The following is a 17,368-nucleotide window of genomic DNA, read 5'->3' on the forward strand; positions in this document are numbered from 1 at the left end:
GCTCCTCCTCCATCCCTCTCCGGTGTGGTGTGCCACAGGGCTCTTCATTAAGCCACACGTTGTTTAACGTGTATATGGCCCCACTGGAGGAGTTGGTCTCCCCTTTTGGAGTCACCATCGTCAGTTATGCTGACGACACTCAGCTGGTGGTAACTCTATCTCACCCCAAGCTAGAGCCTTCCAATCTCCATGACTGCCTCTCCAATATCCATCAATGGATGAGCGACTCCGACCTGAAATTAAATGGGTCAAAAACGGAGATTCTTCTCCTACGGCATAAAACACAGAATCTTCCACCAAACATCTGGCCCATCTGTATGAGTGAACCCCCTGCCCCTAAGATGGAAGTTAAGAGTTTGGGAGTATGGTTAGAGAAAGATCTCACCTTTAGAACGCAGGCAAGGAAAACGGCGGGCACTTGCTACGGCCTACTTAGATCATGCAGAAAGGTGCTTTCCCTACTCCCTTTCCAGTCCCGACTACTACTGATCCAAGGTCTAGTTGTGTCCAGGCTGGACTACAGCAACGCCATTTACTTAGGAGCCCCGGAAGCCACTCTCCAAATATTACAGAAAACCCAGAATGCCGCTGCCCGGCTGCTCACGAATACCCCAGCCAGAACTTCAGCCAAACCCGCATTGAAAAAACTACACTGGTTACCGATCAGGGAAAGAGTCATATTCAAGGCCCTGTGCCTGGCTCACAAAGTACTACACAACGTAGGTCCACCAATCCTAAGCAACTGGATCACACCCTACAAACCTACCAGAGCGCTTCGATCGGACCATGAAAACCTTATTGTGGTCCCCAGGGTGAAAAAGGCCCGCACAGGAGGCCGCCGCTTCTCGGTCCACACAGCGCAACAATGGAACGCGCTCCCCTTGAAACTCAGATCAGAACCCAACCTCCTGCGCTTCAGGAAATCTCTTAAAACCCTCCTTTTCCCTTAATTCACCCTCTCTCCCGCACTTCCATCCTTCAGGACCACGAGGTTCAGCGCTGGGATACCCGTTGGGTGACTACGCGCTCTATAAAAACCTAAAATAAAAAAATAATAATAATAAATTGCATGGAATAGTCCTTTGTCTCCATACATGCACAAGAAGGTTCAGGGTAAAAGGGATGCATGGTGCCTGTTCTGGAGCAAAACAAGAAGGGGACGGTGGTCGTGGTGTTTGTCAAGATGGAGGACCTTGAGACTCTACTTAAGAAAACTTTGACACTTGAGGCAACATGAGCAAGAGCTTGTTTTGATCTGTTACTCTATGTTTACTTGGACTAGGTGAAATGTTTTGTATGCCAGTAAACTCTAGCAAAATGTCTTCCATTTAGTTCTACAATTGTGACACAAAATGCGTGAGATTACACAATAATGACACGTCATGTAATTGAGACGTTGTACAGGTACAAAATCATATTGCAGGTGCTTGGGAAGAATCCAAACAAATTGAACACAAGCAGCAGTTGTTTCCATCCTATGCGATTTTGTGCTCTTTTCAGAGTGACTTGAGCCCTTGCACCAAAAATGGATGTGTGGAGACACTTTACAATGACCTTTGGCTGTGTGCAGTAGAGGGTTGGCAGGCAACTCCCTGTGCTTTAATCAATCAATCAATCAGGATTTATAAAGCACAGCTAATTACCCGATAGGGTATCCAAGCACTTGCAGCCCAGGAGGCTTATTCGCACAGCCAGGTCTTGAGGGACATTTGGAATTACGGAAGTGAAGTGATGGTCAGTAGGTGCATGGGGGAAGCTGTTCTTGGTGTTTGCTGCCATGTGGTAGCAGGTGCAGCCTCTACATCTGCTTCAGTAGATGCGGGAGTATGAGCAAGTGAAAGGGAGGCGGAGTGTAGTCTTCTCGATGGTTGGTGGCAGGTCAGGCGGTGGTTAATGTAGGCGGGTCCTTGGTTGAGGCTGAGAACCTACAGAAGTTGTGTGTGATAATGACAGTGCTGCATGTTCTATTGACCTAGCTATGAGAGTACATAGATCCACATGTGGTTTAGCAAAGTATTTAAATGAATGCGCCAAAGTGTGGCCATTATAGTGCAGAAGCCGACCAACTGTTCTTGAGGCACCCTGTTGGGAACATTTATGAATTTACCCTGACATGCATCTACACAGGATGTGGACTTTCAAAAATGTTAACCATGTGTGCTTACTATACTAATAGCGCAGTCACCGTCATGAGTGGGAAGTTGTGACGGAGGAACCCGTCCTCAGAGGTCTAAATCAGGCCCTTACTCACTTGTTTGATTCCCAAAATCTACCAGTAGGTTAAGGCTGGAAGCTGTAGTTCTGAACCGCCTCAAGAGGCTAGAACATTTATCCTGAATTCCATCTAAACCAGCTAGCAGAGTGTCAAAATGCTCAGAGTGAGATAAGCCTAGTTTTCTTTCCCGCTGATGTGCCCCCTCCTTGGGCAACCTTCTGCACCTTGTCCTGTTCTCCAGGAGTTTAAGTGTCCATTTGTTCCAATAGCCAGGAAAGTCCTCTCATCACACCTGGGACCATTAGGTCCTCGGACTAGGCTTGTAGGCACTAGGTCAGCCCCCCACCATGGTTTCTGCAAGGTGCAGTACTCTGAGGTCATCTTGATGCTCTTAGGGTTAGGAGTCCTTCTGCTGTCCCTGGAGGAGGAATAGAGCAGTGCAACGGTTGACGCTTGGAGAGCTGTTCCAGTGTCTGGGTGCCACTCAAGAGTCCTTGGGTCCTTCCCTCCTGCAGGTTCTTGTTTCGGCAGGTGTTTCTGCTTAGGTCCAAGAATGTTCTGAGGAGGTGGTGGTGAGGTGTCAGACTTATCCCCTCCACTATCCAGTGACAGAAGGATTTCTGCGACTCAGTCTTATCTACTCTCTTGCCCTATTCGAACGTCATTCTAAGCACATCCTCTTTGGTTACCAGAAATAATTCTGTGAACCCTTAAATTCAAGATGGATAACTCTTTTTTCCAATTGGAAGGTCTCAAGCTCTCTCCTAGCCACTCCCCTGTTCAGAATGAGATGCCCTACCCTCTGTCAAACCCAAATTCAGTTTTCCCTCCTGCTGGGGTTAGAGTCATAAAGTCTGGGATGGCTCTGACAATGAATAGGAGCAGAACCCACCATCAGGATTCGTGTTAAAGGCAGCCATATTGTTTAGACAGCACTCTGCCTTTGTTCTGTGATCTAATGTGAAATATGGTTTATTACTGTTGCTTTAATGTAGAGGACGAATTGAGGCAGTTTAGCAAACGCTGTAGAGGTCGAGAAAAGTAGTTTTATTGACAATTTAAACTTGGACTTTGCAATTAAAGAAGACATTTCAGTGCAGGAAGGACCCCACTGAGGATAGATCGAAATGACAGAAAACCTGCATAGAAGGTAGTTGCATCTCAGCAAAGCCATGCAAAGTATGGAAAAAACTGGCTAAAAAAATCAGATCTATCAACAATTAATTTGCATTACACAAGGGAGTAAGTCATGAAATTTCTCATAACCAAGGCCACAACACTGCCTGGTTTGTGTGTACAGCTTGCAAATCTATCTTTACACTTCCATTTGTGCCACATACATAAGTTATTCTCAAGCCACTACATCATGTTTGGAGCTCACTGTCTGGGCATCATGCAACACAGCAACACTTAACATTAATAAATGACACTGCTACCAACACTCTCTCTAACACCTCACAGTCAGAATTACTAACCAATGGTCAGCCACCTGCTTTGAGATCTCAACATGATGTAGGAAAGTGCCAATTAAATACTGCAGTACTATACAGTATTTGGTTAGATCACATGTGTGCTTGTTTGTTAAATGTCTTCAACCAGATGAATGTTACAGCATCATTAAACAATGAAGCACCTGCCTTGGGGTAATCAGTGTAGAGAGGTTCTGTCAGAGCTGGTCAGGAGTGAGATGTATTGTCAAAGCTAGAATGGATTTGAGTCCTGGCTCTGATCATAACTGAGGGCAGCCAGGTGTGTGAAATCAGAGTCCTGATGCTGGTGAGAATTGAGGTTCACAGTCAGTGCATGTGTAGATCCTGGTGTAGGCGATGACTGAGGTGCATTCTCAGACCATTTGTACACCTGATCACTGCTTGGAATGAAGGTGCATTTAGAAAGTAGTAGCAGATGTGAGTGGAGGCCCTGGCCAGGGCTGAGGTGCCTTGTCAAGGCAGTTTCAATTCTGAGTGGATTTACTCAGGTGAGAGGTGCACCGTCAGAGTAGTATCAGATCATCGTAGTTTTGGGACTGTCCTGAGTACTGGGCCTGGTCAGAACAGAGAAGAACCATCAGAGTGTTGGTTACAATTCTAGTGCAATGTGTGAGAGCCTTTAGATCAGAGCTCTGCTCGGCACTGAGGTGCGCTGACTGAGCTGCGTCAGGCCTGCGTGCTGGTCCTGGTCAGGATTGAGGTGCACAGTCAAGGTTCAGTCAAAGAGTGGACTGTAAGAGGTACTGAAGCTCATCAGACACACTTTGAACTCTGTGGATCATGCTAGTGAACTTGGCCTAAACCTGCCCTGTTCATTTAATGTTCAAGGTTAAGGCAAGGCAATCTTGGGGGACCATGCTGAAGGGCTCAGAATCTGCCTGCTACTACTTTGTGCCTTAGATATTGATGGAGCAAGTAATTTTACTGAGATCTGTGAATTAGTTAGTTAACTGTTAATATCACCAACAACTAACTCAACTAATGGTCCATCGACCAGAGGAAATATTGTTGATTTGTAACAGATTAGTTAAGCATTGAATATTATTACACATTGTTTGTGGCTGCAGGGAATTAACTAATCAGAACTTAGGCAAATTACAAAACTTGACCCCCAGCGGACCTACCAGGGAATGTGGATGACTATTTGGGTAACGTGAATGGGCCCCATTGAGACATTTGGTTTTATGAAGTGTTCATCCCTGGGCTTCGCTAGATCAATATCATTGTGATATGTGTATTTGGAAGGAGAGAGAATGAGTGAACATCTCACCTGCAGAATCTTCTCCAGTTGGCAGTGGTCGTCTACAAGAAGGATGTTGGCTTCACTGTTGCTGGCCACGTAGTGACAGGTGTCTGCTGAACTTGTGGGGTATATTCCTGCAGGAGTACCTCTGCAAACAAAGGAGGAGAGTTTGAAATCCATGTCTTTGTGTTGAGAAGATGCTTAACTGTGTCATGAAGGGATGAAATGCTGCATGATTGATTCCTAAAGACACTTTAACAACCCCCTCACAAGCTTGAACTAAGCAAAGGCCATCACAGCATAACAGAGAGTCTGGGGAAAGGCGTGTTTGCTCTTTCAGCTTGTTATGGCAAGAGGTGCATGCCATCTTCAAGGACTGCAGCAAAGGTGGCAGCAGGTAACTATTCACCAGCAACCTTATGGGTGTGAGTTTCATCCTGACCCACTGCTGCCACACACACTTGTAGCTGTCCTCAAGCTGCATCACCACAAGAACTCCCAGCCACTGAGTATATGTAGGCACAAAGCTCCTTACAGAGGCATCTTCTGAAAGGATACCTCTGGCTAGGCTTGCGGTCCTAATGCTGACTCTTCTAGCATCCACTACACAGACTCTTCCTGCCCTTGCGTATAAGCCCACTAAAGCACTTCAACTACCTATAAATCAAGATCTTCACTAAGTATTTTCTTTATAAAGCACTCTTTTTTACACACAAATATTTTGGTGGTGCCCACCACCATATCACCCTGAAAGCACCTGATCTCAACAAACATTTTGGGGGGTTAGGTATTAGGCAATTAGAGAGGCTGATGAAGCCTCATGCCGAGGATCTTTGGGGGTCAGAGGACCAAAGTCACTGTCCACTAATAGCAGAAAGTACCACTTGTTTCAACTGGGAATACTCATAACAAAAGGAAATAGGAAATGTTTTCAGGCTGGGTGGTCAACTTTTTAAAACATTTTTAAAGAGTTTTATATAGCGCCAACTTGACCCGAGTCGGGTATCAGAGCGCGTTACATAGCACTCGCGAACAGTAAGTTGGAGAGCGCGAGCTGCCGCTCAGGTAGAGTTTCTATGCAAGAAGCAGGAAGATCAACGCAAACAGCAACAGCAGTTCGCACTGCACTCCACCACTTGCGGAACTCTGTCGAGTTATTTTGTCACTTCGCAGAGTTCCGCGTTGCGAAACTCCACAAACTGCACCCAGGCCTCGTTGTGTGAGGGCAGATCAGCACTGGACAGAACTTAAGGAATCTGCTTTTGAGTCTCATTATGTGCAATGTTCGAAGATTCTGTCTTCAACACATTTCATCGCCAACTCCTCTCCATTCCCCTATTTCCTCTTTTTGAGATTTTGAGGTCTTTAGCGGTTTCCATTCCTTGATATTTTGTTATCAGTCTAGTGAAGGGTTTTAATGCCTTATTGCATTTTCTCCCTCTAGGGCACAATCTATCTTCTCTTTCTTACATGATTAGAGTAAGGATATTTGTGGCTCTATACTTGGAGTCTCCACCTTGCCCGTTCATAGACAGTGGAGAACAGTGCTGTGGCAGCTGGAGAGGGTCACCATCTTCATCCTTGTCCAGAAGAAGGATAATGCGCGAGACAAGACATGTGAAAAAGACCTTCTTTGCACCAAATTGTGGTCCCTAAATATAGTACAAGCTGCTCCAGCTTATCATTGTCCTTAGGAAATTCAACCACATCACCCCTACATTAAAGGAACTTTATTTCTTCCATCTGTAGGCCCAGACCAAATTTATAAACAGTGGCATCACCAAAACAAATATCGGAAATGGCATCCTTGAACACCTGGCCAAGAAACAACCCACCTCAGGAGCTCTTCTGGACACCAGGAACAAGATGGAGAAATGTGAGAAAGGAAACTGAAGACAGGGCTGAGCCAGCAGGATCTGGAACAACATCTCCATAACCCTCAGACCTTCTGCATCCCAAAAGAAATAGAAGTTCTATCTCTTCAACGAGAAACATGGGCTCCTGCCTGCAGTTTACAGCTCATCCTCCTCCCCTTCCTCAACCAGGTTTGTTTATATGAATATCACCATGTAGAAAAATGCATCGATATAACTGTATTACGTTAATGTTTTCTTTTAGATGCCCAATGTAAGAATCAAATACAATGGAGATAGGTGTCATGTCACAGGTGAATTCCTGAGTTCTTGTATCTCAAGAAGCTTGAGTCATGGTGAATGTTGTGTCTACATACAGTGTTGGCTATCAGCAGGGCTGATGCAACTGGACTGGCAAATAGTGACTGTCCGGGGTGTTAGCTGCACCATTTACTATGTGCAGGGCCACTGGAATTATAAACCAGGGGATGGACAAATTATGCTGCAGGGTTGAGTAAATTACGCGGCAAGAAAAAGAAAATTATGTGGTGCTACACATTGTGTGATAGTATTACTTCATTATTTTGTCATTTTTAAACTTGTTAACACTGTCTGGGCATTGGTTGCACCTCCTTAGTACCAGATTCACACCCAAATATAGTAATAAGCAACAGAAAGGTGACCTGACAAGCTTTGCAAATGGCCTTCCACTGCGCTGCAGTGTTAGTAACTTTTAAACCCTTTGATCTCGGAACACATTTTTTTTTTTTTTTTAAATCTGCATATTATGTGGCAGATGATGGATTATGTGGCAAGTGCAGCAAATCTATATTTATATGGAAATGACAGTGGCCACACAATTGCATAATTCCAGTGGACCTGATTATGTGTAAAGTATGAGCAAGTAGAGCAAGAGGTGGCACTTACCCGGCCATGATGGCTCCAATGTGGCCGATGAACCACTCTGGGGCGTTGGCGCCCAGGATCCCAACGCCGTGGAAGCGCTCCAGACCGAGCTGCAAGGATGAGATTCAGAGAGACATGATCAGTACCAGATCTTCATCTTCCATGGTCCATAAGGGCAGCACTTAGTAGAGCTAAGGTCAGAACATCACCAGCACCTTGTACAAGCACTTACTTAAAATTGGTAGGACATTCAATCCTTTTCAACACATCAGCAGCCAATAAAAATGGAGCAAAAGGAAACTGGAGCATGCTAACATGTTTTTCAAAGTTAAACCAATGTTATATAAACATCTTACTTACCGCCTTCAGAATCCTTTATCGATTACAAGCACATTGCACTTTATACTGGCTAAACCTCAGGGATGGAGAAAGGTGAAAGATTTGGACCCTTGTACCCAAAACACTTTGCACTTTGCCAGGTTTTCCTACAACTTTTTTCATATTCGGATACCTTTTTTAGTGCCTATTTTAAAGGATAATGGTTTTATGCAGGTAAGGGCTGCATTAGTATACTTACAGATGCTGAACAATACATGTTAAAGTTTTAATATTGCTAGTTTTTCAGTTGCATCCGTTAGGGAAAGGAAAAGAAGGGCCTCTATGTAATGTGATGTTTTACTTCTTCTATAAACGCGATGAAATGTGTTTTAAATTGGAAGTCTTTTTTATTGAAGAGTACCTTTTTTAAGAATCTTGCGATGAAATGTTATTCAATTGGTTGTCTTAATTACTTTTTGAATACGCTTATTTTAAAACAATCAAAAGGCTGAGGGTCGTTTCCTGCTGAATTTTGATGGCGCCTAAGATTATTCTAATATGACATGTATATGTTTTAAATTTGCAATACATGATGTTTGTAATGTACTTTTTATGGTTTTTATTAACCGTAAAGTGAATATGACTGACTGACTAACTACATGCACAGTCACAAACATGCATTAACCACACATCATAACCAAAGTTCAGTAGCTAGTTTTAACAGGTTATTTGGATCTATGCAGGAGAGGTCAGAGCAATTTGGCTAGAGCAAGGAATAAGAAGAGGGAAAGCTTTAAATTAAGGATCTCTGATTTGTTTTATAAGATTCAGGAAGAACCTTGGGTGATGATTCAAAATGATTTTAAATACCCCTTTTAACAACTCAACCCAGTTGCACAACTAAAAACACCAAAGATAAAGAAACATAACTGTAAATTAATAAATATGTTACATTAATTAGTCCCATGTTAATAAGATAGAACACAGTGCACCTATTTAAAAATCTTTATTGGTTTACGGTTCATTCCATAGGTAGAAACAGACAGCCAACTCTGAGGGCCTGATTATGAGTTTGGTGAATGATATCCCGTCTGCCATATTACAGGTTCCATTGGATATAATGGAATTGTAACACAGCAGACGGGATAGCCATCACATTTGTGTTGGAGTAACCCATTCGCCAAATTCTCATTCAGGCCCTTAGTTTGCTTCACAAGGGACCTGTTGTTTAGAAAAAAGAAAAGACAATAGAGCATGAAATGAAATTTGCTTCCTTGTTTTATGAGTGTCATTTATATATTTATAAATACAATGAGAGTCTGTAGCAATCATAATCCGGCTACAATCACCAAACTCTAAGGGCCTGATTTAGAACTCAGCAGATGGGTTACCCCATCACAGCAGAGACAGATATCTCATCGTCCGAAATATAAATTCCACGGGATACAATTTGATTTCTATTTCAGCCAACAGGATATCCATCACTGTTGTGACAAATTAACCTATCAGCCGAGATTTAAATTTGGCCCCGAGTTTTGACTTTACTTGGGGCCACAAAAGATGATTCTTCTCTTCCACTTTCACTTTTGTTACTCAGAGCCTTCTCTGGAGAAACCCTAGTATGAAAGTGCATAGAGAGTGATTGGGGACGGCTTGCAGAGGTACGCAATAGTAGTTATTTTTCAAATTGTCTGCTCTAACAATAGCCTGTTGAGAGATCATTAGCATAACTTCCATCTCCCAGCATTCGTAACTGATGACAGTTACAGACTAGCGATCGAGGAAAGAAGCCTAACCCTTCACCTAGCCAAGTGCAAATTCTTAAAACCACCAATCGGTGTTTTGGGTACCGATTCCTAGTGGAGGGCGTGGCTCCCCGACCCTGAAAAGGTGAAAGACATTAAGGGCATGATTTAGATCTTGGTGGCCAGATTACTCCAGCACAGCGGTGACTCATATCCTGGCCGCCGAAATATAAATCCTATTATATCCTATAGGATTTATAGTGACGACTAACCCATCCACCAAGACCTAAATCAGGCCCTAGGACTGAGAGCCCTCCTTCATCTGTCACTGAGGTATGCAGCTTCTGCAGGCTGATTAAATACTGTGAGAGGTTTATCTGCAATCTGACAATGCTCACCACCACCTTGAGAGCCTTGCTCAAGTCATCTGCTCCCTGGTTTGGGGTGCTTTTGTCAGAACCAAAGAGGCTATGGCTGCTGATATTGCCTTAGTCTACTCTGACCTAGTCAAAGCTACAAGAGGATCTGTAGACTCCAGCCCAACAGAACTAGAGGTGGTCTTGTCTCAATGACCACTCTGTGGGGAGTAGGCCTGAAAGCGGATACCAGCTGAGTTCTCACCATAGCGGAGCAGCTCTACTCTCAGATTGAGCGGTCATCACTGTGCGCTGGGGTTGTCTACATTTTCACCCATAGCTCTATGGTGACCCTTTCACAGTTCACATGGACAACAAACCTCTAATCCAGTTGTTTAAGGAGTCTGCGTCAAAAACATCCACTCACAGCGAAAAAAGGGGGACTGCAGCTCCAAGAAAATGTATTTGACATTCTCTACAAACCAGGGGTGCAAAACCCCACAGATTACCTGCCCTGACACTCTGAGCTACCATGACTGCAAATAAACAGGAAGTTTGGTAGACAGAAGAATTTGTTAGCCAGATCATTGAATTATCCGGACATTTCCTGTATTGCTGGATGTTGTTGTTGTAGAAGGCTTTATTTCGATAAAATTTTGTCTTAAAAAGCATCACAATAAAAACAAATTGACGTTACAAATTCCAGAAGATAAAACGAAAAGGGAATGGCCATACACAGTATACCATCCCATAATAAAACTTGATAGCACATTAAAATTTAAGAACAGATTAAACATTATAATCATTTATTTTTAAGCCTTCTTGCTCTAATAATCCATGCCCAGCTAAGAAATTTAGAGATAGCACAAACATATACTAGCCGAGTATCTGACATGAGGATTCGCAAGGCCATCAGATGAGACCTAGTTGTTGAAAGTTGGGCTGAAACCGTCAACATTATCGGCGCCCTCTTGCTCTCCTTAAACCTTTTGTGCGCGTAAAACAGCCTCCATTTTGAACACCATGGCTTCCCTGCTCTCGCCGAGAGCCAGCGCGCCTCTCTCCCCCTCCTAGCTTCGCTGGCATCCCCCGCATACTGACAACCCCCCTGCCTGCACCTGCCTCGAATCATAAAACCCCTCTACAGCGCTGCTCTGCCCCAGACCCTCGTCCTGTTCCCAGCGCAACACCTCCCTTCTTCCCATTTATGATCCCCGGCCCTTTGATGCAAACCCCCTTTTCCCCGTGTGCCTGTTTGTCTTCCTCGTTCCCAGGCCGACACCCAGCTCTGCCGATACTGTTCCTTGCCCCTCCCCGTACAATAGAAAGTTTCCCCCCCCCAGCAAGGGATCCCCGGGTTGATCAAAGCCCCCCCCGCCCTACGAGATCCGATCGAACCCCACACACTCCGTGAATCGGCGGAATATCCAGCTGCGCGATGATCATCACCTGTTGTGAACGGGGCGGGGACTTCCACTGTAACCTTGCGTGGGAACGGGCTGGGAAGGGGGGATTCTGAGGATGTCTTTCCGTACATCAAAGTATCGACGAGAATGTGTTACATGCAATAAAGAGATAAACTTGTGTATAAGAGGCCAGGCCTCAGGGATGCAGTTAGAGCACCTCAGAACGATACCTACTGTCAGTTTTGCTGTGTTCTCCTCCGGAGAGAATAAAAACCTTGTTTCCTGCCTTCCAGTCTCCAGCGCCTGCCTCTTCAATAGTTTAACTTCTTTGTGGGTTCAAGAGGCGACACCGCCGGGCAATACTTAAGGATCTTATATTCTGGTTGGTAGTGTCACCCTTTATAACAATTGGCGTCCCAAGCGTGGGGCCCATCAGCGACCCGTGGATCCAGTGGGAGAGGTCCTGACGACAGAGTGAACGACTGCAACGATCGGGAACGCGTCTGTCCGATAGACCCTCGTCTGACAGCCGATCATCCGAACTTCACTGGTTCCGAACAGACCTCTCTCGAGTGATCTACGGTCCTGACTGGGAACCATCAGGAGTGCCGCGAGGAAAACGGAGAAGAGAGGACGATCGGGCGCTGGATTCGGAAGACAAGAAACTGTCCATGCGGTCCGGGTAAGGTCGTGTAAACACGACAAGTTGCGAAATTATTGCTTGATTGCTTGATTGTTTTAAAAAAATATATATATATATACTAGTATTGCTCTTATTTATTTATTTGGAGATTCACTGTCTGCAAACGGAGAAACAACGGGCTCTCTCTTTGCAAACAGTGGAGGATAGGTAGGGCAGCAGCCGTGCTTATTTTTTCTCCCCCACTCAATAATTACTTGAAACTGAACTGTTGTTCACAAACTATTGTTTTCTGGAGATTCTCTGTCTGCAAACAGGGAAGAGACCACCCTTTTTGCAGATAGTGAAAAGGGTATGTAACGCAGATCTTTGCGGACCTACTCATTCTTCCCATTGATATTTATTGGTCTTTTTTATTTTTGATCCATGAGGTATTCACTGCCTGCAAACAACGTAGAATAGAAATATTCTGTCCAGTCTTTGCACCTAGTGATAAGATAGGCAGTGCTGACTTTTTAGTCCCTCGTTACGAGCCGTCATGTCTGTCTTCTCCCCACTGATTAGTAGCCTGTTTAGCCCGGACCGCTTATTAGAGATGGACCACCCAGCCCCACTGGAAGGCACCCCTAATAAGGACATGTTCATGAAGCATGGATTGACCGCTATAGCCTATAGTAAACTATGGCATAAATATACGAAAAAGGGTCAAGAAAGTCAGTGGCCCCTGATAGGATCCTTCGATGATGATAAAATAAAAACGCTAGAAACTGCCCTGGGTAAAAACAAGACAACACCCACTATGCTTGACAGTTTCGGCATGTGGCGAAAAGAAACTGAACAACGTAAAAAGAAAACTGAGAGTAGGTTGGAAAAAGAGCTGCGAAAAGCAGCCCACCTAGCTGCACAGAAACTAGAAAATGAGATAAAGGAAAGAGAGAAAGCTAAACAGAAACTAGAAATGGAAACACCAAGCCAGTGTCCGGTTAGAACTCCCTCCACGCTCTACCCTGACTTACCCTCGAAACAACGAGCCAACGAGGATCTGCTGTTAGGTCCGCCTATCATCTACATGCCCCCTCCATATGCCCCTTCCCAACCCTTGGCGCAGCACGCGCCACCCCCAGGTACAAACGAAGGTACCGCCACAGCTTCGGCCCCAACGGCCTCTGTGCCAGCCGAACCCCTTGTATTAAAAACCACATCAACAACAACGTTAGACGACCATGAGACCCGAGGGGCTGGTCCTGCAAGAACAAGCAGACTAAGCAAAGATGAGCGAGCGGGGATCGACAAAATAGCAAGGACACTGGTAGAAAGGAAGGATGATGAAGAGTACGTCACAGATATGTTCAGCTCATATACAGGGAGCCACAGACGACATTTTACCGTACTGTGGTATATAAATAAATAATACCGGATCTATTTTTGGATGAATGAATGAATAACAGATAGCTCAATAAAATAAGAGTCAAGATTCGAGGTAGTAGGAGTTTCTGCAGGTTTATTACAGCATAAGGACAGGATCAGGACAACCTGCATAGAACAGAGGTGACAGGGCCCAGCAGGACAACTGGGGCCCAGCAGGGGAAAAGAGGCCCAGCAGCTGCTGGGGCTAGGTCTGGGATGAGCGCGCTAACATTCAATAACAAAACACAGGCATATATACATAGCGCGAACACATAGCATTATATTGCAGTAGGCGTAGCAGTGGGTGGAGCAGAAGGTGTGACGCGTAGCAGTCGCGAAAGATAACAGTAAAAAGAGGTGTAACTGGGAGTATACATAGACATGTGATGCAAACGTAACAGAATATGTCATGAATGGGCGGAAACTTTGGAGGGGGCTACCTAAAGAGCCGGGACCTCTAACCTAATGGTGCGCGTAAACTGGCAATGACGTGTTACTAGGAGAAGCTGGGGGCTACGAACTCTGTGCTAGGAGCAGAGACTAAAGTCTGGAGGGTCGGAGCGACATGTACCTAAACCTTATCTGGTATCTGGTGTTTAGGGAACATGTTGATATAAACTAGAAGTCATGAGGGGAAAAGCTAACTTGATTCTAAGACTGGACCATGCATTATTCTATATGTGGTGCGTGATGAAGAATACTAAATGACCATTAAATACAGTATTTCTCTAACGTGGAGACGAGAAGGCTAGACAATGACGGAAACTATTGATGCAGTTCAGTAGCTTAGGAATGCAGAGAGGAGGACTGAACTGATAACTGGAACCATAACATACTTTTGGCAGACTCAGAGGCAGAGCCAAGCTGCACCGGGCACTGCGAGGCAGGAAGTAAGTGAAGGGTCGAGGATACAGGTGGGGGCTGTATCGCTCCTCAGCGAGGCTTTCAGGAGACAGGAGCTGAATCTGTGGTCCGGGCCCTTTTGAGGCCTGGAAACGGGGACTTTATAATGGAATAACGTGCACACTGGGAAACGTGGCAACATTACTTTACATAGGCCTGATATTCGTAGTATTCACGAGGACTGGAAAATAGCATACTAGAGGTGGACACAACTGGAATTGCGTCATTAATCGGACATGGGGAATAACATATGCATATTGGTCATGCACACATAACATATGATGGATGAGGCGTAGGGACACAGAACATGGCAAAATTTACTTTTCCACATTCCCTCCTTGTCACTACGTTTCCATCAGGAAACATCAATTTTCATGATACCATCTATCATTTCATACAGTACCATTTGCTCGTCTCGAATTGTCTGGGAACGGGATTTAGAACGGGGCTTGGGACTAGGAATACAAGAGGTAGCACACATGCTGCAAATCGCAGGGCCACATTGTATACAGAGGCAGCAGCTAAATATGATCGCTACTGCAATACCTAGAAAGGACAGGACTTTCCATCCCCATGCGGAAATTATATTCCAGAACCAACCGGACCATGTCCAGGTGCCTGGATCTTGATGTAACAGATGGGCAATTTTATGGAGTCTGGTTATAGCTGAATAAACAGACGGCGCGTTATTTGGAATGAAAATGCAGCAACTAGATCCGATGACTCTACAGGCCCCGCCCCTATCGGCCAGTATGACGTCAAGGACGAGACGATTTTGCAAAACGACAAATCTCATAGCAGATTGTTCTTCGGTTAAGTTACCTAGAGCAGAGGCAGTCTCATTTACTACAGCTTCAAGGGTTCTTGTTAACCTACGGATCAGTTTACTATTCTGGACAGGTCCTACAAAGAAGAAGAAACCTTTATTGAAATCTGTATACTGTTCTAGAGTAGTTTCAGTATAATCGACAATTGGGGACTCCCTTCTATGTCTAATGTGTACTAGATGTGTGTTTCTGTGATAATCAGATGGGGCTAGGAAAACAGGTGGCAGTAGGAAGGCAATGTAACAGGTTCCCTCCCAATCGAGGGGCAGACGGACATATGCAGTTTGACCACAAATAAAATAAGAATGACGTGAAGCTTTGAAAATAGATTTCCCACTGTCACTATACTTGATAACAGTAGTACATTCACTATGACCTATGTGTACAGAACCATAACTACGGACACATAATTCGCCTTTGACAGGTAGTACTGAAATAGCAGGTAAGTCTGGAGTAGTATCAGACTGAACATTCAGGACCATGAAATTCGACGAATAATTACCTAAATTATATACTTCGTTTTCTAGATCTAAACCTGTTCTGTGGGGGAAACCTTGCTTGTCTGAGAAACATGTACTGTTAAGAAAAGACATATCTGTTGAGGATGACGTTAACGTGGACCATGCTCCACACGAACCATTGTGTGAGAATGGATAAGGAAACAGTGGCAGAACTCCCTTCGGTGTCTGGAAAGGGGGGAGTCGACCACACACCCAACAATTAGTGGCATTGCTGGTCTGGTGTGAATAATGTAACATACGGATAAATGTGTTGTTACGCATAGCGAGGCGGTAAGAATATTCGTGAGGAGGCAGATCACTAAACGTGTGCTCTACTGTAGCATTAGCAGACATATTTACATGAGGAACTGGAAAACACAGGAAAAGTGCGTAGCTGGTGCAGGAAATCATTATGCTGAGAAATAATATGAAACTCAGAAAAACGATACATTGAAGTGAACTTCGACTGACTCTCTCACTATGGGGGTCTATTTTATACATGTCAGAAACAGTCTAACCGTTTCACCTAGGGGAGGACTTATACAATCAAACTGACTGACTTATTTTACTAGACCTTAGCTTTAACTTATACTCCTGTTGCGGAGTTTTCTCTAACAAGGGAGGGGTTGTAATAATGTCTTGTGCGGGACAGTCCTTTAAAACAATGTCTTGGCAATCTTTCGAATCCTGGAAATCCTTGGAAATGTTTTTGGAGACTGATTTCAATCCATTGAAAAGTTTTACATGAGAAAGGTGGACCCACCCCTTCCTGCCTTCCAACTTGACGGCAGTACGGGTGGTCAAGAGGACCTGACGTGGCTCCTTCCAACGTGGTTCCAGCGGACTTGATCTGTCGAAATTTCGGACCATCACAAGGGAGCCTGGAACGACCTCATGCGGTGCCACCTCGGTATTGTCTGGAAATGCGGCGGCAACCTGTGAACGACATGAGTTGAGGGCAGACATCAAGGAAGCTAGGTAATCTGTCAGCATATTACATGAAACATCAGTAATACTTCGGGGTCTAGGAGTACCCCACATGTTAGGGGGGCGGCCGAATACGACCTCATACGGGGACAGACCTGATCTGGAATGTGCGACCATGCGCATATAAAACAAAGCGACTGGCAGTGCTACTAGCCAGTCCACACCTTTTTCTTTACAGACTTTGGCAATACGGATTTTCAGGGTCTGATTATGTCTCTCTACGAGACCGGCTGCTTCAGGATGGCGTACACAATGGAACTTCCACTGGTACCCTAACAAAAGGGAAACGTGTTTCATGAGTTCGGATGAGAATGGCTGACCGTTATCAGAATATACGACTCTAGGGAGTCCGTATCTAGGGAAAAATTCACGAACCAACTGCTTGGCAGTGGTCGCGGCTGTGTAATCTGGAACTGGATATGCTTCTGTCCACCTGGACAAAGCGCATACAACTACAAGGACATACTTGAAACCTCGACATCGCTCCATCTGAATATAATCCATCTGGAGGACCTCAAAAGGGTGGTCAGGGGGCTGGAAACCACCTTGTTCCACCGGAACACTTTTACCTG

The 17,368-nt window shown here is 44.8% G+C and overlaps 1 protein-coding gene across 2 annotated transcripts in view; it reads right to left on the reverse strand.

Annotated features, from left to right (window-relative positions):
• The window catches only part of LOC144817692 (long-chain-fatty-acid--CoA ligase ACSBG2-like), a 237,172-nt gene that overhangs the window by 155,471 nt on the left and 64,333 nt on the right, over nt 1-17,368 (reverse strand). For both annotated transcript variants that reach the window (XM_078674440.1, XM_078674439.1), the window contains exons 3-4: nt 7,729-7,817; nt 4,976-5,096 (exon numbers count right to left, since the gene is read on the reverse strand). In XM_078674440.1, the coding sequence (XP_078530566.1) occupies nt 4,976-5,096; nt 7,729-7,817 (210 nt within the window). The remainder of the gene's footprint in view (nt 1-4,975; nt 5,097-7,728; nt 7,818-17,368) is intronic.

This window comes from Lissotriton helveticus, chromosome 2_1 (assembly GCF_964261635.1).
Source record: "Lissotriton helveticus chromosome 2_1, aLisHel1.1, whole genome shotgun sequence".
NCBI classification, from domain to species: domain Eukaryota; kingdom Metazoa; phylum Chordata; class Amphibia; order Caudata; family Salamandridae; genus Lissotriton; species Lissotriton helveticus.